At 48.1% G+C, this 26,601-nt stretch overlaps 9 protein-coding genes across 9 annotated transcripts; 5 read left to right on the top strand and 4 right to left on the bottom strand.

Moving 5' to 3' along the window:
- Positions 1-74: 74 nt before the first annotated feature.
- Positions 75-1,412, bottom strand: N7471_010025 (uncharacterized protein; the record flags this gene model as incomplete). Its single annotated transcript, XM_057282744.1, has 4 exons — positions 75-916; positions 983-1,028; positions 1,089-1,121; positions 1,173-1,412. 4 exons carry the CDS (start codon positions 1,410-1,412, stop codon positions 75-77), a joined length of 1,161 nt encoding a protein of 386 aa, XP_057133627.1.
- A 699-nt stretch (positions 1,413-2,111) lies between these two features.
- Positions 2,112-4,314, bottom strand: N7471_010024 (lysine--tRNA ligase KRS1; the record flags this gene model as incomplete). Its single annotated transcript, XM_057282743.1, has 5 exons — positions 2,112-2,122; positions 2,182-2,507; positions 2,629-3,150; positions 3,292-4,028; positions 4,093-4,314. 5 exons carry the CDS (start codon positions 4,312-4,314, stop codon positions 2,112-2,114), a joined length of 1,818 nt encoding a protein of 605 aa, XP_057133626.1.
- Positions 4,315-6,486: 2,172 nt separating this feature from the next.
- On the top strand, positions 6,487-9,126 carry N7471_010023 (putative dynamin GTPase; the record flags this gene model as incomplete). The annotated part of the gene is made up of 4 exons (XM_057282742.1): positions 6,487-6,538; positions 6,601-8,693; positions 8,743-8,884; positions 8,942-9,126. 4 exons carry the CDS (start codon positions 6,487-6,489, stop codon positions 9,124-9,126), a joined length of 2,472 nt encoding a protein of 823 aa, XP_057133625.1.
- Positions 9,127-13,730: 4,604 nt separating this feature from the next.
- N7471_010022 (uncharacterized protein) lies at positions 13,731-14,013 on the top strand (the record flags this gene model as incomplete). The annotated part of the gene is made up of 2 exons (XM_057282741.1): positions 13,731-13,758; positions 13,835-14,013. 2 exons carry the CDS (start codon positions 13,731-13,733, stop codon positions 14,011-14,013), a joined length of 207 nt encoding a protein of 68 aa, XP_057133624.1.
- A 2,102-nt stretch (positions 14,014-16,115) lies between these two features.
- Positions 16,116-17,782, top strand: N7471_010021 (uncharacterized protein; the record flags this gene model as incomplete). The annotated part of the gene is made up of 2 exons (XM_057282740.1): positions 16,116-16,452; positions 16,503-17,782. 2 exons carry the CDS (start codon positions 16,116-16,118, stop codon positions 17,780-17,782), a joined length of 1,617 nt encoding a protein of 538 aa, XP_057133623.1.
- A 1,849-nt stretch (positions 17,783-19,631) lies between these two features.
- On the top strand, positions 19,632-21,141 carry N7471_010020 (mannose-1-phosphate guanylyltransferase; the record flags this gene model as incomplete). The annotated part of the gene is made up of 4 exons (XM_057282739.1): positions 19,632-19,694; positions 19,750-19,806; positions 19,881-21,056; positions 21,115-21,141. The coding sequence occupies 4 exons, from the start codon at positions 19,632-19,634 to the stop codon at positions 21,139-21,141; spliced, it is 1,323 nt and encodes a 440-aa protein (XP_057133622.1).
- Positions 21,142-21,571: 430 nt separating this feature from the next.
- Positions 21,572-22,415, bottom strand: N7471_010019 (uncharacterized protein; the record flags this gene model as incomplete). Its single annotated transcript, XM_057282738.1, has 2 exons — positions 21,572-22,195; positions 22,254-22,415. 2 exons carry the CDS (start codon positions 22,413-22,415, stop codon positions 21,572-21,574), a joined length of 786 nt encoding a protein of 261 aa, XP_057133621.1.
- Positions 22,416-22,663: 248 nt separating this feature from the next.
- On the bottom strand, positions 22,664-24,433 carry N7471_010018 (putative oxidoreductase, FAD-binding; the record flags this gene model as incomplete). The annotated part of the gene is made up of 1 exon (XM_057282737.1): positions 22,664-24,433. One exon carries the CDS (start codon positions 24,431-24,433, stop codon positions 22,664-22,666), a length of 1,770 nt encoding a protein of 589 aa, XP_057133620.1.
- A 378-nt stretch (positions 24,434-24,811) lies between these two features.
- On the top strand, positions 24,812-26,081 carry N7471_010017 (uncharacterized protein). The gene is made up of 4 exons (XM_057282736.1): positions 24,812-24,839; positions 24,897-25,133; positions 25,191-25,541; positions 25,645-26,081. The coding sequence occupies exons 2-4, from the start codon at positions 25,118-25,120 to the stop codon at positions 25,920-25,922; spliced, it is 645 nt and encodes a 214-aa protein (XP_057133619.1). The 5' UTR covers positions 24,812-24,839; positions 24,897-25,117; the 3' UTR covers positions 25,923-26,081.
- The last annotated feature ends 520 nt before the right edge of the window (positions 26,082-26,601 follow it).

Raw genomic sequence — 26,601 nt, 5'->3', positions numbered from 1 at the left:
ATCTTCTTACGTTCAGTTTTCAGACATCAGTGGTACTTTCCTGCTCTTGCCTGCCTCTTCAAATCTCCACCCACTTACTCCGCCATCTTCGTAGAAGGTCTCGCAGCACGCGCAGGGTTGCGGCGTGTTATGATGTATCCAGCGGGCAGACCATCCTCACCAATAGGGATATCAGGCTCATTCTGAGGCCACTCCTCATCTCCAACAACCGACACCGTCATATCAGAATCAGTAGACAAAGCATCGACCTGCTTTGGCAAGACCCGGCCACGTACGGGGGCCCCTTTCTGTCCACCTGCATTATCTTTCACATTGCCAGTGGTACTGGGAGCTCCGGTTGCGTTACCGAAAGATCCAAGATCCAACAGGGTTTGCGCAGCCCTCACATCAGCAATCGACTCAGAGGTTCGGCGGTCTTGATTCCCATCAACGGATGGCCTAGACACCGGCATATCGCCGCCGCCCTCGGGGACATGAGTAGCTCCAAAGGAAGCGTGTGTTCTGTCTCCGTTTCGATCGGTCAGACACTTGCGGCAGACTTGCCAGCCACAGTTCTGGCAGCGAGACATGCCGTTCTTGTTGCGCTTGTTGCATACATCGCACTTCGCGGTGTGGGCTGCCACCTCTGAGAAGTGAACGCCGACACGCCGTTTCTGGGCTCGGTGGCTTGCGGCTGCATTGTGGTTGACCCTTTGGCGCTGGACCTGCTTGTTCGGTGGTACCCGATTCGTTAAGATTGGTCGAGGCGGGTTGGGGGAGATCTTCTCCGGGGTTGATGGCACCTGGGTGCTTGGAGATAGCGGCTCGCGGAGTGTCGTCTGCGCAGAGCTCAAAGTCGACTGAGTGGGGGTTGGTGATGCCTGAATTGGCTGGGTTTCCTTCACGCGTAGAGTGAGTTGAGGGGTGAGATGGTTCTCTGTATGATGGGCTAGTAAGCTGCACCTTTGGCCTGAGATGCGGATTCTTTTTCTCTCTTTCTTACCTCTGTTCACGTTCACATTGGGTTGACATCCTCCGGCAGAGACCTGCTGTTAATAAGTCAGTTATGTATGGTACTCTGTCTCGCATATCTATCATTCTGCACGCACGTCTTGGTAGGTAAATCCGGGCTCTCGAAACGCCTGGCTAGATTTTAGAATGATATCTCAAGGGAGAGACGGATGGATACAAACATTCTGGCTGGGGTCGGGCGGGACAAGCCATCCATTAGCTGGATAGGGTGGGTACTGGTTGGGAATGGTATTGACTTTCTGCGGCAAAGACGAACTGTTGCCTGTTCCATCGTACATATTGTCAGAAAGGTGCATGCTCGGTTGGTTGCACCTGTTGGCTTCGACAGACTCGTCGAGCTCTCGAAAAGATGGGAGACTCAGGTCTGGGATGCGAGGGAGAGGCATGGTATGATGCCCCATGATTGCAACAGAGCTGTGCTCGATAGTACTTGATGATATTTGAAGAAAGTATTGATTTGAGCGAAAAAAAAAAAAAGGAACAGGATGGGGATGTAGGAAATGGATGTGTGGTGTAGATAAAAGGCTTGGGGTTGATGAAGGTTCTCAGATGTAAGTTGTACTGGGCATTGTTATATACAGTCTCATGGGATCGGATGGCGCCTGGTAGTTTGAGGAGAGAGCCGCGTAAGGGCAAGCAAACAGATTGGAACCCTCGAAAACATAGTACAGATATGATTAAATTCAGCAGCTGGTCAACCTCCAGTCAATCTCATTAGGGCTAACTATTCGTGAGTCCACGGCCTACCTTCTAGAGAAGAGATATCTGATATCTGATATCTGCTTTACCTTAATACCAACCCATCTTGAATCATATACAACTAAGGATATGTTGAGACCGTTTCTGCCCCAGGTTGATAGGACCTGCTCCCCACCTTGATTGATCTTCCTTCCTCTCTCTCCTAGTCAGCTGGCTCGATACGACCCATGATTTCCTTTCCAATAATATTGTTTGAAAATTGGCTGTATCGCCCTGATATTCTTGAGGACCTATTTTATCTGCCGCATTTATCATAAAACGGATAATTGCATGCAAACCCCAATACGCATCACACATCAATAGCATCAACATCCTTTTCTCAGGGAGCCATGTCATTTTATTCATTTGTGGGCTGTATATTCATCGTCAGTGATATCGGCTCGTGGAAATTTGCTGATATTAATAACATACGGATTCCTTCCTCGGGGCTGGGCTCGATACCGACGACTTCGGCAGCTGTCTTGTGGTCGGCAGCGGTCTTGTCCTCCTTCATCATGGGGAAGGTCATCACCTCCTTGATGCTGTAGTTGTCGGTAAGGAACATGACCAGGCGGTCAATGCCCATACCCCAGCCACCAGTCGGGGGCAGACCGTACTCGAGGGATTGACAGAAATTCTCATCAATCATCTGAGCCTCGTCATCACCCTGGTCCTTCTGATTGGCCTGCTCCTCGAAGCGCATACGCTGATCGAAGGGATCGTTCAACTCGGTGTAAGCATTTGTGATCTCCTTGGTGCTATGATTGAGTTAGCTAAGATGCCCTGAAAGCTGATTGGCCAATTTTGGACCAATTTTCAGTAGGGAAAATTTGGGGAAAACAGGGATGTTTCAAAACTATAAGTTGGGTGAGAACTTACCAAACGAAGGCTTCAAAACGCTCGCAAAGACCGGCCATTTGGCGGTGTTTCTTGGCCAGTGGCGACATCATCTGGGGGTGACCGGTGATAAAAGTGGGGTTGATGCAAGTGTTCTCGATGAACTCGCCAACCAGCTTGTCGAGCATGCGGGCATTGGTCTGAGGGGCCGAGCACTCCACGTTCATCTTCTTCAGAATGCGCTTGAGGAATTCGTTGGTCTCCGTGGTGTGGAGCTGGTCACCAGCAGGGAACTTCTCGCCACATGCCTCCTCCAAAGCAGGCATCATTTCCACTCGCCGCCAGGGCGCCTTCCAGTTCACGTTGTAGATTTCGCCAGACTGAGTGTGGAATACTGTCTCATAACCACCAGTAACGTGCTTGACCAGACCGGAGACGAGGTCCTCGGTCAATTCCATCAAGTCGTACACATCTGCGTAAGCTTGGTAGAACTCGCAGGTGGTGAACTCGGGGTTGTGAGTAAGGTCAATTCCCTCATTGCGAAATTGTTTCCCAATTTCGAATCTACCCCGGAATTAGCATGGGAGCCTTGAAATTAGCATGGGGGAGCTCCAGGGGGGTAGGGGAGCTCCAGGGGGATGGGGGGGCCTCGAGAGGGATGGGGACCTCGAGGGGGCATGGATGGTGCTTGGGGAGTTGGCTTACAGACGATCGATGCCTCCAACAACAAGCATTTTGAGGTAGAGCTCGGGGGCGACACGCATGAACAGTTTCATGTCGAGATCATTATGGTGGGTTACGAAGGGCTTGGCTGTAGCACCACCAGCAATAGCGTTCATCATAGGAGTCTCAACCTCAATGAAATCACGGCTTTCAAAGTAATTGCGAATGTAGGAAACAATCTTGGATCGAGTACGAATGATCTCACGTGACCTGTCGTTCATGATGATATCCAGATAGCGCTGGCGGAAACGCTGCTCTTTGTCCTGGAAGCCGTAGTGCTCCGAAGGAATGGCGTGCAGGCAAGGGGCCAAGAGAATAACCTCAGTGGCGAAGATAGAAAGTTCACCATCGTCACGGTTCTTAGGGTTGGTCCGACCAGGGAAACCAACGATGCCCACAATATCACCTCTGCGAAGATGCTCGTGCTGCTCTTCAAAGGGCTTTCCGGTCGAGAACTGTGCTTGGCACATTACCTGGACCTTGACACCATCTGAGCGGATATCGTAGAAGTTCAGCTTGTTACCGGAGGTACGCTTGGTATAGATACGGCCAGCAACGCGAACAGTAACATCGGGCTTCTGTTCGCCCTTCTGGAGACCGTCATAGGTCTTAACGAACTTGCGGAGATCAGTGTCGACGTGGAATTTGTGTGGGTAGGGATCGGGCTGCTTGGTTTCGCGCAGCTTGTTGATTTTCTTGCTCCGAATCTCGAAGTATTGCTGAAGCGACACATTAATTAGTTTTACAGGCGCTAGAAATCAATACAGGAGCAAGGCCACTAACGTTAGGAGTCAAGTTGGCCTCATCATCCTCGGCGGATGATTTCTTCTCAGCCTTGGCCTTGGGGGGAGCAGCGGCCTCCTTCTCCTTCTTCTTGGCGTCCTTCTCACGCTGCTTCTGACGTCTCTTCAATTCAGTCTTGGAGACTTTCTCGCCGGTGACATCGTCGAGCAGAAGGTTGGCAATGGAGGCCGCAGCCTCTTGAACAGGGTTGGAATCCGCCATAATGTGTGGTTACAGAGAACAAAAAGTGGGATGGTGGGATGGTGGGATGAGGGACTTGAATTTTTGGGCGGGATCGGCATGGCATGTGATTGGTCCATTGCCTAACTCTCCATGCACGCGGGGGTCTTCCAACTTTCATGACTCATTCTTGAATTGACCCGACTCATTCCTGAATGGCACTGAGATATCTGTATAAATTATTTTTATTTGAAAATTATGTTCTACTGCTCGGACTGCACTTCCCGTCTCCCATTGTCGAGCACAGTTGGCGGATACTCAATTGGGATGTAGGGTTTAGGGCACGGGGATATCTATATCGGTCTGCTTTCCCCAGAATTGCAACCCCCTCCAACCCTCTCCAATAGCATTATATGCGAGCCTAGAAGCCAGTTCAGATGACCATATTCAATTCCCCATAGGCCTTTCAACACCGACATAGTAAGGATAGCCTGGCCACAGCCCTGGGTACTCGTTAGAGCCTTGTTGCTGGGTAGGCGATACCACTGTCCACTATCGAATCGCCATCAGCAGTACGGGCCTGCTTGATGGTGGTCTACTCCTTGTAATTGCTGTTTATATTTAACTGGACGAGGTGTTGATAGATTATCCGCCGTCAGAAAGTTGTTAGTTTGATTTGTTAGGGCATCAGTTCTAAATTTGGGTTAGCGTGGTTTACCCAACATCCAGGCGTTAGGTACATAGTACGCTTCACCATGGAGTAAAATGCCCTGGTACAACTAGTTGAAAGTCTTAGTTGGTTCAGAGTGGTCTCCTTGAATTGCCGGGTACCCCGGTACCACCAGAGCAGCACAGGAGACTCGCTATTTGTTGGAAATACATGGGACGGAAACATCCAATTGATAGGTAATGAGAAAAAGTGAATGACTGATAACTGGTTTATTGTGGAGCTTTAGACCAAGTCCAATGAAGTAGGAAAAGAGAATGAATGCTGCACCGTAAAGCGGAGTTGAAAACTAAACAAAAAGACAGCATGAAATGCATGGTATTGATGAACATAGATGGCTACTATGGCCAGAGTTTTACAGAGTTACTAGTCACTTTTGCCCAGGGGATGTGCCGACTCTTACATACTGACCTAAGTGCCCGAATGTCGCACCCATGTATACTTAGTGGCCTGTGGGGACCTTTTACAGAAGAGTTAGGTGACAATTATCATGACTTTCTATGAGGGCTAGCTCAACAATCAGGCAACCAACTTATCATGTTGATTCCTATTGAAGAAGATAGTAGTTTATATTTCCTAGTAATTATGGCAAAGTATCTTGAAGAGACTTGGGCCGGTTTTGGCTTGAGTAAATTTGGAAAAAAATAGGATGCTTGTAAGCCAATATCTGTCCCTAGGTCGCTATCAAATTCTGAATTATGGCCTTTGAAGTCGTTATGCTACAGATAGCTTAAAGCTAGACTCACTTGTATTGAGGGAGTGTACTGCCTTGTGCATTTTCGGTCTACACTTGTCGTAACCCCTGCTCTATTATCCTATGCATTCGTTACCTGGCGACTGAAGATGCTACTTCGTGTCAGATCGGTCACTCGGATCTTTATAAATTCAAATTGTAAGACTCTAGAGCGGGGAGAGGAGTGATCTGGGCCTACAGAACAAAGGTCATTCTAATAAGTAGCACATTATAGCCATAGTGTAGAGTCAACTATCTCCCATCTCTTCTTTTACCAGTCGTGTAGGCGAGAACCTCTTGCGTCCTTTCTTCTTACTGTCATTTGTCATTCTCTAGCTATCCCGAGTATTTTGCTTGCTTTTCTGTTCTACTATCCTTCACTCCCTTGCCTACCCTTGTTCTTCATCATCTTCCCTCTTTCCCCCATATCCCCGATCTCGATCTCCCCCTTCTCTTCCTCTCTGCCGACGCCAGTTTATTTCTGCCTGCAACTTTTCCCTCTTGGCTATCTCTTTCGCCCCTGATACGCCTCATCACCTTCGGTGGCTTTCACTTTTTCGGCCAACTTGGTCTTGATAATCACGCCTGTCTCTAGTCTAAGTTCATCTTCGTATCCTCTGGTTTTCCTATCTGTGCCTCTTGGTATGTCTCACTTTGCCTTGTGCTACTGCCAGTGACTTTGGTCACCCCTCCCTGTCTCCTGTCTTCCCGATCTCATGGCTGACAATCACTCCTCTAGACCTGATCCTCCACGATGTCAGGTGTGTACGACCGAGTTCCGAAGTCGGAACCCAGCCCAGCGATTTGTGAGTCCGGTCTCTCTTAGCAAAGCTAGTCTTCTCGCTAACTAGTCACTTCCTTCCTCCAGCTGGCTTAGGTGTTCCAATGGCCGTGTCTCATGGCCTACCTGACATCCCTTCAGCCCACCCAATTTCCGGTTCTTCTCTCGATCACTTGACTATGGACATGAAGAACCTTGTGAAAAAGATCCAAGATCTCAGTCACTTGGGGATTGAGGACAGCAAGATTATGCTCCCAAAGATATGTGTCGTCGGCGACCAGAGCACCGGGAAAAGCTCCCTTATCGAGGGTATTTCCGAGATCAAGGTGCCTAGATCCGAAGGGACCTGCACTCGATGCCCTCTCGAGATCAACCTTTCTGAAAGCGACGAAAACTGGAAATGCGTGATCCATTTATCACGCCGCTACATCTTCGATCCGTCGAAGCGGATGAAAATGCCCAAGAAGTCAGAGCCGCTAGGACCATGGATTGCCCTTGGCGGGCAAGATGATGAGCATTTCATCACCTTGGACAATAAACAGGAAGTGAAAGGGGCTATTTTGTGTGCCCAACTCGCTATCTTGAACCCCAGCACAGATCCGCAGGATTTTGTTCCCGGTTCTACCGACATGGCACAGACACCTCAGGTTAAGTTTTCTCCGAATGCCGTGCGCCTGGATATCTCCGGTTCTGGTCTTCCCAACCTGTCCTTCTACGATCTGCCTGGAGTGATTAGCCAGACAGAACAAGATAATGAACGTTATCTTGTGAACCTGGTGGAAAATCTTGTCAAAGATTATATTTCTCAGGAGCATTGCATTGTACTTCTCACACTGCCCATGACAGACGATGCGACAAATTCCAGTGCTGCTCGTCTCGTCCGGGACATCAAGGGCGCAAAAGAACGTACCCTTGGGGTATTGACCAAGCCGGATCGTCGGCCCTCTGACGAGGCATTTGGCCAGTGGCATGAAATATTGGATGGAACCAAGTTCAAGCTTGGTCACGGTTACTATGTCATTCGTAACAACCCCGATCCCCTGGTCAGCCACGCCCAGGCTAGAAAGGAGGAAGAGATGTTCTTCGGTTCTTCACTGTGGACACGGGATCTCGCCGCATTCGAAGACAGATTTGGCACCAGGCAACTGCAAACGGCATTGTCTGACCTTTTGATGCGTCAGATCTTAGGATCTTTGCCATCGATCATTGCCCAGATTGATGAAAAGTCAAAAGCCATTGATGAAGAACTCCAGACGTTGCCTAATCCCCCTACTGAGGATGTGCAGCGGATACTTTGGGGCAAAACCTCGGATCTTGAACGGAAGATTCATGAGCTGTTTGATGGGACCCCCAGCATCGAGCATGGTTCTTCCCAGCGAAAGCCACTGCAAGAGCAGTGGAACAAGATTGTTATGGACCTCCAAACTGCACTTTCAAAGACACGCCCCATCTTGGACGTTGCTGCGCAAAAGGACCACGAGGACTTGGCGGAAGTCGTTGATTCCGACTGTGAGATGAAGATTGTGGGTGTCAATACGTCAACCCCAAAGAAAAGAAAGTCGCCTCCGAGCGCTAGCTCTACATCGGAGCCAGCAACTCCGAGAAGGACTGTGTACAGCACCTCCCACTTCGAACGATCGAAGTCTACCCGAATCAGTCTGCAACAGCTCACAGAGCTTAAGATTCGCTCGAACACAGTTGGTGTGCCAAACCAGCTTGATCCACGAGCGATTGAAAATTTGAATAAAAGAAGTGTTGAACATTGGGGGAAGCTCATGGAAATTTTCCTGAAGGCTACGCATAGCCTTGTCCACGGCATGTTGCGTGAAGCTCTCGAGGAAGAGTTTGCGCAATATCACCAGACCGGCTTGTATCAGGAGCTCAGTAGAATCTTGAAGGAGTTCATGAGCAAGCTCCGCCATGCTCATCTGGAAATTGCCAAGGACTATTGCAAGTCCGAGCGCGAGATACCGTTCACAATGGCCCAGGGTCAACATCAAGTTCTTATGCAACAGGCTTCGAAATCTTTGAGAGATCGTCGATTCAATGCTCGTGCCAGTTGCTGGCTAAAGATTCGTGGCAACGATATGAGTGATGAAAAGATTTCCGACAAGATCAAGAAGATCCACCCAGAGCAACTTGGTCCTGATAGATACTCTCAAGAAATTGAGATGATGGCTGTAGGTGCTTTGAGAGAGATTTCCTGACATTTACTAATTGCAGTTATAGAGCTCGCTGGCATACTACGATATCGCATCTTCTCGTTTCTTAGATGTCTTGTGCCAGTCCACTCACATGAAGTTGTTCCGGGCTTGCCGTGCAAGTCTTGTTAATACCCTTCGTGACGACCTAGAAATTTTCGGGGATAACGGTGAGTAACTCATGTGTCGAGTATGAGGTTGGGAAATGTTGCTAATAGGTAACTTAGGGCGTGCACGCTGCCTTGACCTCATGACAGAAGACCCGGAGCGCCAGCATCGCCGTGCTCAGTTACTGAAAGAGCGTGAAAAGTTTTCGAAAGCTCAAGAATGGTTAGACTCTGTCCGAGATTCGGACGTCGAGATGGAAGACTCGGATCAAACCGCTCTTGCGGACATCAAAGAGGATTGGTGATTTCCAAAATTGCCGTCTCATGTGGTCTTCATGATTTTACTACTTACACTGGTGTTGATTGAGCCAAATGTGGGCTTGAAGTGGCTGTCCTCGGGGAGTCCTTGTGAACTTCAATAATGTTTCGAATGTGATGGAGAGATGAGGATATGGATCGAACGGGAAAATGTAAAAATGTAAAAACAAATGAATAACAGAGCAAAATACAAAAAAAGAAAATTGTTCAGATTAACATCATTTGACAGTGATCCATAAACATCAGCAGCAGGTGGTTCGATTCACATTTATCGTCAATATGGAAAGAGATATCGGATCTTTTGAGTAACACCAATTCTCTTAAAGCAAGAAACTGGGAAATATTGTTGCTCAAAGTATACTAGACAGCTTGCAAGCTATTTCTGTGTTCATTCGTCAACCTTCGAAAGAGACCGGACAACAATGATGTATTCCTCAACTATATCCAAGTATTTGCCGTACTCATTTCTTTCGATAAACATCTTCACTCCCGCATATTCTCAAGTCCTTCGATATCTTAACGCCATCTCTCGGACCCCACATAAATATGTTCTAGGCCTCGCACCCTAAAGAGGGTAAGATCTTGAAGACTTTTGACGATCATGCTTGCTAGGCCGAGATGATCACAGATAAGCTTGTACGTGCCTTTCCCAAATTTGATATTCAACATTTCGGCGATCGAAGATGGTGAGACTTTGAGGGATGTGTATGGAGATAAAATATTTGTCTCGCAATAATCGAGTTTAGTAGGATTTGGAGTTATTAGCAGTCTTGCCTAATTTCATATTGGAAGTACTCCTTGGTCGTCGATGCTTCCTGGTTCTTGATGACCTATACTAAGCTGGTGAGAAGATGCGAGTAGTATACTACATACTCAAGTGTCTACACCACTGACAGTAAGATGTCACGAAACTTTTACTCGTCTGCGTGTTCCGGGCTACTAACTCGAGGGCATCGAAGTGGTAGGGTAGCACTGTCTTTAAAAGAGAAGCTTGTGTCCAAGTGTTTATTTGATAGGGCATGTAGGACCTTGTCAACATAATTCCTTGTTCTTTCTCGTGTAGAAGTTAGACGCTTATCGAATACATAGTATTCAGGCTACGAAAAACAAGGAATTGCCTCTGTGAGTCAAACAGCTCGTCGTTTCGGAGTCTCCAATTCTGTGTTTCATCCGCGGCACTATCTTTGTATACAAATCAGTTTAGCGTGGGTTATAAGATACTGCTGGTACGTGCGGACAGAACGAAGTGAGCTGAGGCGACCAGTTCATTTTGGCTAAATTTGTCTATTTAATATTTGGCCGACCACAAGCCATTCTCGACCATTCTCTCGGCAATAATCTTTTCAGTACCAAAGTCCACCCCACTCGCAGCAAGTAGGGCAGTAGAAGTTTAGTCTGGGAGAACGGCTCATCCCCCAAGTCTTTATCTGCCCGCTCTTGCCAGGTAAACTGTCCGGGCTTTCGTAGGTCGTTGTGCTTGTCGCGAAACACTAAGTTCGTGCTTTTACCAGTCTTCGCCTTCCTGGTTATGCTCACAAGGCGCGTCTTGTAGCAGTTTCCGCAGATTATGCGATCCCGCGTGAGACTGCTGTCCTGGGCGCGATCAAGTGACTTTTGGCGGAACATAGTCCAGATCTTTGCATATAGTATGTTGCATCTTCACATCTGATCTCAATGTCCTCCAGGTCGGCGGGCATAATGCCAAAACTCCCACAGTCTTGGTCATTGACATGACAGATGCCGCATATCCATTCCTTCAAGCTCGGATGCCAGTATGGTACAAATCTCCACTCTTTGTTGGAAAATAGCTTGGCATTCGGCTGCTTGAAGGAACGATGGCAATGCCAGCAATCGGTCCTGTCCCTTTCCTTTCTCCAAGGCTCATCCGAGTTTCTCTCTTCCCAACATGTCAAGCATATTTGGCTGTCTTCTAGGCAGGGAGGTTGGACCATCCGCAAACTGAACGTGTACAGTTTGCGTAGTTATTCTCCTTGGCTTCCTTGTCCATGTCCCTTTTATATTTCATGGCACAAACTGAGCACCAATCCCCCTCGGTATTTTGCCCGTTTGCGTCGTAAGCAGAGTGAAAGTGCCCTTTGGTATCTTTCGTCCCACGCTCTGCACATTGCTTTTCTCTCTTGCGAGTCGATCAGCTTGGTTTTTTCGACCAGTATCATGACTTGGTCGAGCAGGCGAACTTGCCATTTCGTATCCGCCTCTGCAAGATCGATCGCCCCTAATTGCTCTGGAAAAGTCCCAATCTGCCGGTAAGATGGCACAAGCCCGTGTTACCCCTGACGTATCATAGCAGCAGAGATACCTCAATTTCTTGCCACTAGGTAAATGTCGATCATCGCCTGGATCCTTGCTGTCAATTCGCTTGAACTGAACACAATGATCGACACAGCGCTCAGAAACACATTTTATGCTTGATCTCGCATAAAGCCCACAGCAGTAACAGGAGGTCTGACTGAAGGGGTATTTTGAACGTGTTCCCTCAAGGTGGGACGTCGGAGGCGTTTGTAAATGTATGCGCGGAGCAAGGAAGTAAAAGGCAGGTTGTGAGCCGGTCGTGACCCATTCGGGAGCAGTAGGTAGGTTCACTGGCGGGGTATGGGGTCGATATCCGAACTCGGTATTTGACCGGTCGATGGTTACCCCGTCGATTTTGATGAATGAAGCGGTCTACTACTTGGTGTAGTTGACCGTGTGGGGTGGTGTTGATGGAAGATGGACAGTTGATTGGTCAAGGTGGGGTGATGGCTGACGAATGAGGTATCGAGACAGGATCGCCAGCTCGGGTGGAGATCTCTGATTGGTGTAGGGACCTCGGCAGTGGGGTGGTGTGGATGCGACACCAAAGACTCGAGGCGTTGAAGATGCAGTTAAACAAGCTTCATCCGAGCAAGGTGCTCATAACCTGAGAGGAGATAGACCTGGAAGTACTGGATAGCAGAATCTGGAAGTGCATTGAAGATAGAGGAAACTTCTGAGAGGAACCATGATTAGATGACTGGTAGCAAACGGCATATATCATATGATCTCCGACAAAAAGGATAGGATGAGATGAAAGATTCTGTAGATAAAGGATAAGGTAAACGTAAGTTTGAAATGAAATAAATCTAAGGGCTAGGTAAGAGCAAAGTGAGACTCAAGTGAGAGAACATTAATCCATAGATAGTTCGTATCTGTAGACTTAGAGTGGTTATTTTCGGGAAGTGCCTATACACCTCAATAATGTTTCGAATGTGATGGGGTGATGAAGATATCGATGAAGTTGAAAAGAATATACACATAAATGAATAACAGAGCAGAAATATCAAAAACGACAATGTACATATTAAATATCAATTGGTATCTCTTTTTTGGGTGTCGTTTCCCATTCTTAGAATTGAAAGGACCGTCCTCCTTCAGGCAGTATTTGCATTTTTCTTCGTTGGTTCGTCTGACACATTGGATTTACATAGCCTTAACTTCTCTAATCTTCTCATTCAACACTTCCGCTGTCCATATATGTCCTTCACGAAGGACTGGCTCACGGCGGAGAGCTATTGTTGAAAGTACATGTGTAGTTGGAGTAGTTTGGTGCCGATTTGGTCAAGCAATCGATGATAATGTGAGGTGGAGGAGAGGAAAGAAGGGAGAAAAAGGAAGGGAGAAAAAGGAGAAAGAAAGTTGGATTAAAGCACTCACACATATTCATACGCCATTAGAAATCTGCTCAACAAAGGCGATCTGTCAATTAACTAACAGCTTTCCCAGAGACATAGAACACATATTTCCGTATCGTCGAGGAATGCACAGCCAGATAATGCGGAAAGGAGCCCCTATCTCTGAGAAGGCCACAACGTCTCACCCGTGTCTAGCGCCGTTGCAGGGACTTTCTGACAAACAACAGCCATGTATACCAACATCATCATTCTATGAGGTTGCATAGATGCATCAATCGTACAGTTAATATGTGTTTGCCATGTGGTTGTCACGGTCATCTTTGTATCACTGTTCTATTAGCCCCTCCCCCTCTTCCGTTATTATCTATATGGATCCTTTTCATTCCGTTGCATTGTGGCTTTCATCCCTTTGTATCTTTTTTTTATATCTTCATATAGAGAGCTTTATAGCAGTAGGTAGATCATCATCATCATTGATTTCTGCTGATCACTTTCTTGCTTCTTCATGAACGTGCATCACATTCCTCGGCCTTTCTTCGACGACTTCCGTATGTAACTGAGGAAACTGCGCGGTGCTCATCATGAGCTCGATAGAAGGGAAACCATTTAAAAGGGACCGACATATCTCATTCCCACTGCCCCATTCCAATACTGATAACCGAAAGTATTTTCATGCAAGGCCCAATGAAAGCCGTTGTTGGCAAAAACAAAACCATTTTCTATGTCCAGCCCGGTGCTTTGGTGCATCTGCGTTGACTGCTAGGGTGACGGGGCCATGGAAGAATGCCGGATAGGGAACATTGGATTGGTCTTGTTTTGATGAAGAAACGATTGATTGCGTCCTGAAATTTTGTTATGGTCGGCAATACGATGTCCCGTGGCAGTCGGCTATAAACAGGGGAGATGCAGAGCCAGAGATAATGTTGACTGAACTAGATGCTGAGGACGGTAAGATGACTGGATTTCCAAGGCTTAAGAGCCTAGCACTCAGCTGTCCGCTTACTTATTACTTCTTTTCACCTAGATACTGAGACTAGCCTCCCACCTGCCACCCGAAGCTACACGGGGGAGGCTATAGTACTACATGCGAAATTCTACTCGTTCGCCCACAAATATCTCGTTGATGAGCTATCAAGCTTTGCCGTGACTCAGATGAAGGCCTGTTTCGAGCCTTGTCTAGCAGAACACACCCCAAGCAACTAGTCTCTGTCTAGCGAAGGCGGTTCAGATTGTCTATGGGAGCACGTTCTCGTCGAATACTAACGTGGATGCTGCTCGCAAAGAGCTATGCGGTTTTGTTGCCACTTCCCATGAGAAATTCGCTCCTTTTTTCCCCAGTTCGAAGACGAAACTGGGCATTTTATGACTGAACTAGCTTGCGAACTCTCAACTCGGCTTACTATCCTTCAGTCCTCCAAGGCTGATATGGAAATGGCACGTTGACCGAGCAATAATTACCATGCTGGCGACAAAACAGCGGTATTATTTCTTTGGTGGAGCCTTGTCTTGTTGGAGGCTCCTTTCTTTCTCTCGCCTCGGTAACAATTGGTATGCGCAAGATCTTTTTACTGCGGATCACGGGATTGGGGGCTCGCGATCACAGCTGCTTGATAAATTTCGTTTGGTTTGCATCCGTCTTGATTGATTGATACTACCTAATTAGGTAACTAGTCAATACGTACCTGCTTAGACTTTAAACAAATGAATTTCCAGTTGAATTACTTTGCTGGGTTTATTTGCTTATCCATAGAGAAATAAAATAAATTTCAGCGTAGAACGTAAACCAATCACCTATGCTGTCTTTCAGTAAGTATTATTAATACAATATATATCCATGGATGTAATTGGGGAAACCAAGGCCTAACTAGCCAGATGCCTCAGTACGTAGTGGAATATGAGAAAGGATTAGATTATTAAAGAAACTAGAAGCTGACGCTACAAAATCTAACAGTAATTCATGTCCCCCAGCTGCCTCCTAGGCGTGGTGATACTTTCTACATTTTGGTTCAACGTTGCCCTTGCGAATTTGTACACGGAGGTATGGATGGCTACATATAGTATGAAACTGAGAGGTGCTCTGATATACCTGGTAGGAAAGGTCCTAACCTATCGGTTGCTATCCGATGAGACTTGATAATATGTCGAATCCCAAGAAAGGGAGTTCAAAGAAGAGTAAACAGCAGGGGTATATAAAAACGAGATGTAAGAAGCGAGCTACGGATACGTCTGCCAACTTCAGAACGCAATCAGTGGCATTAGCTAACCACATGCCTCTCAACTGTTGGTCAACGCTTTTGAACCCCTCTATATTAGAACAACCGGCATCATAAAATTCGCTGTACTACTCATGTACCAATGCACCAATATGGCGGTCAATGGAGGTTCGTTGTTCATAAAGATTAGATTCTATGGCGGCTTGCATATCCAGGCCAGTCTAGGGCATGCAGCCCTCATTGATTCCGGGCTGTTTGCACTGGACCCGTTGGCATAGTGCATAATGCATGACTTGGTGGGTCCAATCTTACAAAGACATAGGCATATAGAGACTAAGATAATATCTGATACAACAAGTCTTTGCTTTAAGTATCTTGATCAATATCTCATACAGAAAGGTTGATTGAATGGAAGTAAAAGAACGGGTGGTGCTTACCTACACTTGTTTCACTATGATTGTTTTGCTTTCTCAATATTCTACATCAATTCTGTCTCTAAGTCTTTGTTTTTAAAGGATAGAATGGAGTAGTCATTCCAGTGCAAGATCTCTGACATTGAAACCTTGGAACCAGGGGGAACCTGGATCATGGCGGTCAACGGATATTCCCCCAGGTAACTATTCGGTGTTGGCCTGCATATACAGGGTAGTCCAGCGTATGTAGGTATGTAGCCCTATTTGATTTCGGGCTGTTTGCACAAGGGTGCCAGTATAAGGCATAATGCCTCACTAGGCTCTTCTTAACAGTTTCGACTATCCACCAATGGAAGAAAGAATGGCCCATATCTGATGTCTTATCCGTACTTCATAGAAGAATATCCTCTAAGTCTGTAATATGTCCTCTCTCTAGGTTCACCAATATACTTTCTCAAGAGTCCTGAATATCTAAAGATCTCCTTATTGCCCATTTTCATGGCCGTTGTGCCATTTACCCATTTCCTTTCAAAGTATGTGTGATGTACTTCACCCTGGGCAGCCATATATAGACTCTATCTTTTGGTGAATACGACTAACCCTATGATGTAAAGGGCTTCCCAACGGCACAACGACATCCAGCCAGCCTCAGGGTCCTTTAGAGGACAAAGACACTGAGATGACCGACTATTCCGAGATCCATCATGATGATTCCGAGTCCCTTGACTCCAAGGACCTCGCTGATTCCATTGACGCTGAAGATGAGACCGTCTTTGAAAACGACCCCGATGATGACGATGCAGAGTTGAATACCCTTGGTTGTGTCCCAGACTCTGAGGATCATGTTGAGTCGGAATTGGAAGTTGAGTACGACGAAGGTGATGACGACGAAGAAGACGACGAAGATGTTGATGACGGCAACAAGCTCAATATTTCTCGACCGACAATTGGTGGACCATTTTCCCCAACCAACCCCCCTCCAACCTTGACGAGTCTGAGGATGCCTGCCTTGAGAGGTGCGACAGAAGAGTGGGAAATATAACGGAATTCCTGAAGATGAAGACAGATGACACCGACTGGGAAGAGACGATGTCACCAGAAACGTGGGTCTATCGTGGGTTCAAGCAGTCGATAGGGAGATCTTCAGCGGAAAAGATTATCCAAATCTTCAAAGAGGTCATCCCCGCGTCAACAAGAGCAATCCTTGTGCGTTCTACTCTCACGCATGAGGATATAATTGCTCTACCAAACGTTGATCACTCGTTGACTCGTCCGGGGATCTATTTGATCTGCTTGGCACAATCCAATGACCAGCAGCCTCAGGTGCCCGATGAAGATTTGATCGACTCCACCACTGATCAGCATCCTCGAGTGCCTGATGAAGATTCGACCGACTCCGCCACTGATCAGCAGGGTGAGGTTCCCAGTGGGCTTTATACGGGATCCAGCATAAAAAATGTTTCTGGTCGCTGTGTCGACCATAGTGCCAAGTTCAAGCAAATTGCCAGGACAATTTTACGCGATGATCGACTTTTACCTAATGGCAACATAGCAATGTATCTCTACTGCTATGCCAAGAAGTACGGGCTTGTACCGTCTTACCGGCAAATTGCGATTTTTCCGGAGCAGTTGGAGGGAATCGACTTTCCACATGCGGATACGAGATGGCTCGTTCGCCTGCTTGAGCAAGTGGTGACACTTCTACTGGATACATATGCACCCAGTCAAACCAGTCAAGCCAGGCGACGTTACGGTTATACCGATGAGATGTACCTCGGCGCACTTGCACAGTGCGAGATACCCCCGAGCATGTTTCATCCTCTAAACCACGCTATGCCATTGAAACAAAAGTGTGGATGGACTGTTGGTGCGCGCGTATGTCAAAATTGTGGAAGTCAGAGCACTGCAGCCAATGGATGGTATTACGACCCGGCCGCTTGCGAAGTTGCTGTGTTGTACAATTGCTCAGCTTGTTACTGGTACCGATTCCGGAATGACACTAATCGGCCGCCGGACTTTTTTGTCGCTTTGAAGGGCCGCCCCAAAGCTGGTCCATGCTCGAATTGCGAAGCGACAGAGTCCACCCAATGGGAATGGCATCCAAGAGACAAGAACCGTGTTATCTGTTCAAAGTGCCGCTCTCACTGGACGAGGTATGCAATTGACCGGCCCCCAAAACAGAAAAGTACTGTTCAGACTGTGGTGCCACAGAAAGCAAAGGACATTTTCATCGCGCCTATGATTCAAATGGAAAGAAGAACAAGCAATACTGGTGTGCCACTTGTGCCATGCGTCGGCAGAGGAGACGCAACCGCGAAGCCCGGGAAAATAAACATGCAAACCTGACATGTTTAACTTGTGGAAATTCGAACCCCGCTGCATGGCAGACATTCCGAACCTGCGTGTCATGTTGGGAAAAGAGCAATGCAGGCAAGCGTTTTAGAAAGACAAGGGAAAGGAATAACTGCTGGCATTGCCATCATCCCTTCCAGAAGCAGCAGAACAATCCACTTTCCAAAGAAGATTGGAGAGATGTACGGAAATGGCATCCAACTCTCAAGGAGTGGATCTGTAGGGACTGTTCTTATCATTGCGAAAATCAAGGATCTTTTGGGATTCGACCCAGCGAGCTCGAGGCGTTTGAAATTCGGTGCGAAGATTGTCATACCCTCTACGCAAAGAGGTGGACTACTCTCGGTCAGACATACCTCGATCGCACCCAGGACAGCAGTCTCACCTGTGATCGCATCATCTGTGGAAACTGCTACAGCTTGCGAAACAGCAGCTCGCTCAAGCATAAGAGGAAATCCAAGGGGAAAGGTAAAGGGAAAGGTAAAGGGAAAGGCAAGGGGAGAGGCAAGGGTAAAGCTAAGAGGAAAGCTAAGACTGGCCCAAAGAAGTTGGTCTTGAAGAATAAGTATGACGACACACGAATGGAGGGTTTGGAGACATGGCAAGAGCAGAAAGGCAAAAAAGTGCAGCAAAACAGGCCGTTCCCCCAAACTAAACTTCTCGTTTCCTACTTGCTGCGAGTACACCTGAGGGACTTCAGAGCCGATGGAATTATTGCTGAGAAGGTGGCGAAAGACAATTCGGAGGAGTCGGCTGTTTAGGAACTTGTCTTCTGTGGACTTGCCTTCTGTGAATCTCTCGACTCTGTTGCTCGGTTTCCTGTTCCTGTTTCTGTTTATGTTTCTGTTCCTGTCCTTTTTTCCCTTGTGCTTCTTGCAGTTTTGATTTCTCTCTTTCGTCTCCTGATATGGTATTCGGCTTGTCTCCTTCAATACAATCAGTTCCTGCAGACCTCTCCATCCCCATTGGCGTAATTGACAAGTGAGCTTCGATCCTAAATTCAAGTGGTTGGCAACCCGAAAACCTTTGGTGTTTCCATATTTTGAACAGCCCGAAAGGTCCATTCAACCTCTTCTCTCAACATATTTACCCCCTTTTTGCACCTTCCAGTCAGTCAAAAGACGATTTTGCACGGGTTGTATCGGATTTCTGGGCTCCTGATATTGAAAAAGTGTTAGCTGCCAAGCTCCGAGATAAGGAGGAGTATGAAAGGTCGCTTTGCCAAAGGTTTGAGGATGCTGTTGTTAGTGACGAAGATCGGGATTCGGAGCAATAAGAGAAGTTTGGATGTTTCTAACTGACAACGATCATGTATCATAAATGGATAAACTGAAGGCAGAGTAGTAAAACCTTTGGAAGTTCGACTATTCCGGAGGAGTTTGATGGGCAGTTTAAGAACGTATATAATCTATGCTTAAATACAAATGAGGGTGAACATGTGACCTCCGTGAATGGTGTAGTCTACAAGAATGAATATTATCTGCTCTTGTCCTTGGCCCAAGCCCTAACTGTCCCCAGTAGGTTGTATAGGAACAGACCGCCAAGGGCACGTCATGGAAGGTTATCAGACCCCAGTACCCCACAACTGTCGAGATGTTCGGAGATTGTCAACAAATAGCCCTCGGCAAGGGTTAGATATATATAGTATATATCAAGACGAAACTGTTCAAGAATCAGATAAATAACATAAATCAGCGAAGCATTCAAAATGTGTGAGGCCGAAAGTAAAATGTTGTCAGGTGCCCCACCGAAAGCGTCGTCTTGGCGTTTTTTGGAGCTACGGGGTTTCTCTGGCCTTTTGGGTTCTTAGAATTCTAGTCTTTACATCTCCTTGCATACCGTTATGCTTCATATACCAATGCGTGAAAATCACAATGCTCAGGCTTCCACCAAGGCCGTGATCTTGGTGAGTGATGGAATCATCGCGATAAACAATAACTGAACTGACACCTTGTCCACAGGTCGGAGGCCCCTCCAGAGGCACTCGGTTCCGCCCATTGTCACTCGATGTGCCGAAGGTATGCATATGCATCTCATTTGATCGCCCATGGGGCTCTGCGTTGGACAATAATTGACACCGCAATTCCTATAGCCCCTATTCGAAGTCGCCGGCCACCCCATCATCCACCACTGCCTGAAAGCGGTGGCGAAGGTCCCCGATGTACGCGAAGTGATTTTGGTCGGATACTACGATGAAAGCGTATTCCGGGATTTCATCAAGGATGCCTCAAAGGAATTCCCCCAGCTCCGCATCCTCTACCTGCGGGAGTACACAGCGTTGGGCACCGCAGGTGGGCTGTACCACTTCCGTGATGCGATCCTCAAGGGCAAGCCCGAGCGGCTGCTCGTGCTGAACGCCGATGTCTGCTGCTCATTCCCGCTGGGCGAGATGATGCGCTTATTCGAAGAGAAGGACGCCGAGGCTGTGATCCTAGGTACACGGGTGTCGAACGACACTGCGACGAACTTCGGATGCATCGTGTCCGATTCGCACACCAAGCGAGTGCTGCACTACGTCGAGAAGCCCGAGTCGCACATCTCCAACCTGATCAACTGCGGCGTCTACCTCTTCGCCACCGAGTGCATCTTCCCCGCCATCCGCAGCGCCATCAAGCGCCGCACCACCCGCCCCCGCTTCCTCTCGTACCCCTCCACCGACAACCTGGAATCCTCCTTCGTGGCCACCGGGGACGACGAGGACATCGAGAAGAGCGAGGTCCTCCGTCTGGAGCAAGACATCCTCTCTGATCTGGCCGATAGCAACCGCTTCTTCGTCCACGAAACTAAGGACTTCTGGCGCCAGATCAAGTCCGCCGGCTCTGCCGTGCCTGCCAACGCCTTGTACCTCCAAAAGGCATTCCAGGCCGAGTCTCCTGAACTCACTGCCCCCTCTGCCACCATCGTACCTCCGGTCTACATCCACCCCACTGCCTCCGTCGACCCCACCGCCAAGCTTGGACCTAACGTCTCGATCGGCCCGCGTGTCGTGGTTGGCGCCGGTGCCCGTATCAAGGACTCGATCGTCCTTGAGGACTCCGAGATCCGCCATGACGCCTGCGTCATGCACTCCATCATCGGCTGGAGCAGCCGTGTCGGTGCCTGGGCTCGCGTGGAGGGCACACCCATCCCCTTGGCCAGCCACTCTACCAGCATTGTCAAGCAGGGTATCAAGGTGCAGAGCATCACCATTCTTGGCAAGGAGTGTGGTGTTGGTGATGAGGTCCGCGTGCAGAACTGTGTGTGTCTGCCTTACAAGGAGCTCAAGCGGGTATGTATTATTTCTTATTTTCTTTTCTCAATGTGCCATTGACTAACGTTCCCTATAGGATGTTTCCAACGAGGTCATTATGTAAACTGAGTTTTGGTCATCTTTGGTCGAAAATTATCGCCCTGATCTTCTCGTTGATACACCTTCATTGTCGGGTTTGTCTCATCTCATCTTATCTTATGGTTGGATGGTTATTTGCTTCGTGAGCGCAGCCGATCTAAGGATCTTTTTGTTTTAATCTATCTAGAACGAATCCAAAATGAAAGAGTTGTTGGATTTCTCGCATTACTACCTGCTATACCTATGGACTTTACCCTCGTATAAATATCACATATCCCAGTAATTGATCCATCGAACGCCGTCATGCAGATTCCGTGTCATCAACCCAAAACACCCGAATATAAACCTTGAGATGCAACCCCAAATAGATATCGTAACATCCCGCTTGCTGCCATCGAAGCATAGAAAAGAAAGAAAGAAAGAACGTCCAAGTACTAAAAATACCAAAAGCCCACTCAGCGATACATAGCAGGATCATACCCAGTATTCTCAGCCGGCCTCTGATGTCCATCTTGATCATAAGAACTGAAGCGCACCCTAGGCGCACCACGGTGACTCATGCCAGGCGCAGTATCATAATAATTCTGTGCCTCACCAGTATCCGCATGCGCCGGACCATGGGCACCGGACATCGCAGGGGGCACGTTATCATAATCGTGCAAGGCGGGGGTGGACTCGTTGTGGCGGTCATCCATCTTGACGTCGAAAGCGCCCGAGTCATCGAGACCTGGGTGGGATCCCATGGCGTCGTAGGCGCCGAGACGGGTCTGGCGACGGCGCACGATCACGTCCAGCCAGACCGCTGCGATGTAGCTGACCAGGCCGATAACGTTGAATGTGAAGAGGGCTTTGTAGCTCCGGCACACGGCGATGCCGGTCGAATTGCCCCAGTAGGTGGTTGTGCAGGATGTTGTTATGGTGCTTGCCAAGCTCCAGCTCAGAAGGCCCAGGGATAGCGCCCAGAGGATTGTTAGGAGGATGTTGAGTGAGATGGAGAGTTTTGTTGATAGCCCGCAGCTGCAGTGGATTACTGATGTTAGGAAGATATTGAGGAGGGAGAGGCCTGCTGAGACGAAGAGCTGGGGTTTTTTGTTAGCATTGCTTGAGAGGAGAGGGTTTACTTCAATGTTTACTTACCACGAGGAATGAATATGGTAGTTTGTAGCCATCGGCGTGGAGGTGGTAGGTAAACACCGCCAAGATCACGCCCACCACGATTGAGGAGAGAGAGATCAGGAAGCGGATGAGATGAAATGGCAACGGCGGGTATGCCGAGGGTTTGACTGAGGGTGATCGCATGGCGAAATGTGAAGATGTGAAGATGAAAGAAAAGGAATCCGACACAGAAGCCCCTACCTAAGGCCAATACCTTCGCGATCGGCGCTCCACTTTGACACGTTTGGGCGTGCGTCATGGCGCTATTTTTATATTTTTATCGGCGCAGCTCGCATCTTCGTACAATTGTTTCAAATAAAAGAGTTGGATATTAAATAATGCAGATATTGCAAACCTAGAACGAATACCAAGATCAACTTCAATCTTCTTCTTCAATAGTTGAAATCCTCATAGACCACCGTTTTTCCCACCAGCCAATTTAGAACCATCCGCTTCAACGCAACACCTGCGCAGAGGTACCAAACATCTGCTAGTGCAAGGTCCAAGTCCTCAGCCTGCATCCGTCGTCGTATCATTTGAACCCCAGACGACTGAATGCCGTCCCACATCTGCCGATCGGCTCCATCGAGCTCCACATTGGTGATAAACAAAGTCGTTGAGAGGGGCAACTGTGGCCACCGCTGGAAAACATCATGCACCAGGCCCAGATCATTGATCGAGATTGACCAGAATAATCGCAGCTGGGAGATATCCAACTCTGGAAGCTGTGCGAGAAGGGGCGTGATGCCAATACCGCCCGCCACATAGGGGGCGATGGACTTTCCAGGCACATGGAAGCTTCCCCCGAATCCCTTGAGTGGTACTTCTAGGCCGGCTCGCTCATTTACGTGAGAGAGATATCTAGTAACGGGACCATGTCGTCGGACCGTGATCTCGAATTGATCAGCGGGTATATCGCGACCGGGGTACGAAGATACGGTGAAAGTTCGAACATAGTCATCGTTTAGGCTGGTTGGATCGTCATCTCGCATGTGGCTATAGCCCATATTCAGCTCATCTTCAAATGACAGTGTGACATACTGTCCCGCACTCCATGAAATTGGTTTGGGGCCGGAGATGCGGAACCGAAACCGTTGGATGGATGGTGTAATGTCTTCTTTTTTAATTAAAGTTGCCATTGTGTCTGAACCACTGTCTTCTTGGGTCCCAGTGACCTTTTGCTCATTGACGAGATATCGCACGCTAGGATTGTATGGAGAAGGTTCTCCGGCCTCACCACGAAAGCCCAACCCATTTTCAACAAAGATTGCAGCAGCAATGGTGACTCGCACGGCGAGATTCGATCTTGGTAGGACAGCAGCTGCGTCTTTCCCAGCTAATATCTCGGTCGATCCAGTGAAGTAAAGCACGTTGCCGCTGTCAAAATCGGGAACGACAAAACCGGCCAGCGGTGTTGTTTCTAGATTTCCCAGCGTTTGATAGAGTCTGTTCCCCGAGTACTCGGGATAAACAAGGACAGCACCGCTAGCATTGTTGGATTCAACACGCATAAATCCTGGCGGACCACCACGGGTGTTTGTATCCATGGTTGATGCGCCATGAGATGAGGATACAAACATAGTATCCGCACGAGAGAGCAGCTCAACTGCAGTAGGATTCAATTGTGGCGAGTCGGATATCAGCTTGTAATCAGGCTGTGCAGGTACGATATGCTTCTTGTTCATGTATTTGGGGCAGTTCCCAAGGCTCTCTTCAATGTGGACAACCATCTGTGCCTGTCCGGCATCACCGTCAGACAGGGAGCCCGTCACCATCCTGCCATACAGCTTCACTCTCCGACGGTTCTCCAAGTCGACTGCCAGCCCCGATACCATCTTTCCTATGTCTGCATCAGTTTGATTGCCGGTCAATAATGCCTGCACAACGGGGTCGTATTTGCTGTCCACCTGTGTCTGAAGCCCGATTAGCGATTCGGCAACTGGCGTTGCAAAGCCCGCTGTGCCGCCCCATATCGTTGACCATGGCCGGCCTTGGGAATCTAATGTGCCCAGGGCAAGCAGGGGGGATTGTTCAACAAGATATGCAGCTCTCGAGCTCAGGTACGGGGCAGTCGGGTTGTCGCCGTGAGGGACTCGAAGCAAGTGGTGTAATCTCTCCTCGCCCTCGTGCCAGGACACAGTATTTGTTAAAAGTGAAGTCATCGGGTAAGGAAAATGGAGAAATTGAGAAGCTATGAGATTTCCCATGTTGGAAGCAAAAGAGTGTAGGTACCTGGGCAAGGGTGGGGATTATTCATCGCGTCATCCTGCCTGGGTCCAGGCGTTGGGATGACAGGGCTACCTAGTATGTACCTAGCTAGGTATACCTGGAAGCTTCACGAACATTTTGCATATAATATGACTCCATAACTATCTAGAATGAATCAGTTTCCTTTTTAATAATGAGATTGTCCTTCGAATGCGCAGCAATGTGGTGTTCTGAATGCATGTAGCCTTTTAGTATGGCATAGTCCATGAATATATATAGCAATATCAGTCTCCCAAATCAAGCTCCCAAATCTCCTAAAGTATTAGAGCTATGTCACCATTTCCCTCACAATTACTAAATGTGCGTTATTCGTTAACATCTCCCTTCCATGAGCTTGTATAATGACGAACCAATCAGAACTGCCGCGCCGCGTTATCGACTCTCTGCCTTCGGGGAACTTCGTTTATAAAGAACAACCTACGCCACCTGCACCCGATCTACATTTCTCTTTTACAGCTCAATCTTGTGCAACAAAAAGCAAACAATTTCAAAGGTGTCACACAATACATGGGCTCTCCCCGCCCATATTCCTCATAAAACAGCTCCTCCGAAAGCTTGAGAGTCCTCCATCCCCCACCATGTCGACCTACGAAAGTACGAATCCCCATTACTCAAATAAAACCAGAATCTCCAAAACTAATATCATTCCAGTCGAACACAATACCACCGACCCCTCAACGGCCCCGAACGTGCGCCGCCGCCGCCCCGACCTCTCCACCTTCTTCTCAGCCTTGTCCCAGATCACCCCAGCTCCCGACCACAGACCCCATGCAGTCCCCGTCCCAGGAGATGTGAGCGCAGCATTCTTCTCTCTCGCTGAGGCGTTAGATATGATGCGCCGCGAAGCCGATTCAGCGCCGCACCCCGACGCGCAGGAGGGCGCCGATAATGCCGACTCAGATACCGGTCGCGATTTGCTGACCACGATGATCCAGTCGCTGCTCTCGCAGGCAGATACACCACCGCGGGAGGTGGAGGGTGTTGACGAGGAATTCTGCGATAGTAAGAAGCACTCCCCTAGCTCGCCGTGTCCATTAACTTCCCCCGCAATCAGCGGGGTATTCCTTTGTCGTTTACATAGCTAACCGCGCCTGGATCTCTCTAGTGCTCGAACGCGTCCCAAAAGCATCCCTGAAACCCTCTGATACCTGCCCTATCTGCAACAACCCCTTCATGGAAGACGCCTACCCGCTCGTCGTCCAGCTGCCCTGCCACCCGACACACCGCTTCGATCTGGAATGTGTGCGGCCCTGGTTGCGGCTGCGCGGAACGTGTCCGCTTGACCGTGTGGACTTTGCGAAGCAGCAGAGAGACAAGGCGGAGGCGAAGAAGAAGCTTGTTGAAGAAGATGAGGAGGAGGAATGGGATGGCATGTATGGTTGAAGAGATATCAGACAAGAGACTGTGCATATTCGTGCGTTTTAAACTGTCCATTGTGATGGAGGTTACATGGCAGTATTGCCTATCTTAGCATGAGTGAATGACTGTTGCATCTATTGATCATGTACATTTCAATCAAATGGATATTGAAAGTAAGCTGACCGGCCGCCATATCTTAATCCTTGTGCCTCTTCGCCCTTTATCCATATTCTTACCGCTTCCTCGAATGCTGGTTTGATGTTCTTCTCCACGAATAGACATATACTATAGACTATCCGGTCTTTTTCTCTGTCTGTTTATGGCTATTAGGTATGATTATGTGGCTGGATCGCTTGTACAACCGCATGATACTCGAACAAGAAGAAACAAGCTATCAAACAGAGATAAATAATGTGAAAAGACGCGCAAAAAGATGCCAAGGAGGACAACAATGGTGTTTTTGGTGTATGATCTAGGCGTCTTACGTTCAGGACTGCATTGGCAACTACGTTTCGAGTCAATATCTCGAGGTCTTTGCGGAGCTGCACACCTCGATGGAATCCACGAGTCCTTTGTTGCCTCATTGGAATTCATCATCTAATTATCGAACCTAGCTCAAAGACCTTTGTCCTCTCTTTATCAATTTTTGGGGCAGTCTCATTCATGTCTTTGTCTATATTTTTGATCACCATCTTAACAAAGG

This window comes from Penicillium samsonianum, assembly GCF_028829775.1.
Source record: "Penicillium samsonianum strain IBT 33392 chromosome Unknown utg000005l_segment0_segment0, whole genome shotgun sequence".
In the NCBI taxonomy this organism is placed as follows: Eukaryota; Fungi; Ascomycota; class Eurotiomycetes; order Eurotiales; family Aspergillaceae; genus Penicillium; species Penicillium samsonianum.
This window is presented reverse-complemented; position numbering and strand designations above follow the sequence as displayed.

Bases quoted from the DNA above. Each gene is read 5' to 3' on its own strand.
- N7471_010017 (XM_057282736.1), top strand. The intron at 25,542-25,644 runs GTAAGAAGCACT...GGATCTCTCTAG, and splicing joins TGACGAGGAATTCTGCGATA to TGCTCGAACGCGTCCCAAAA.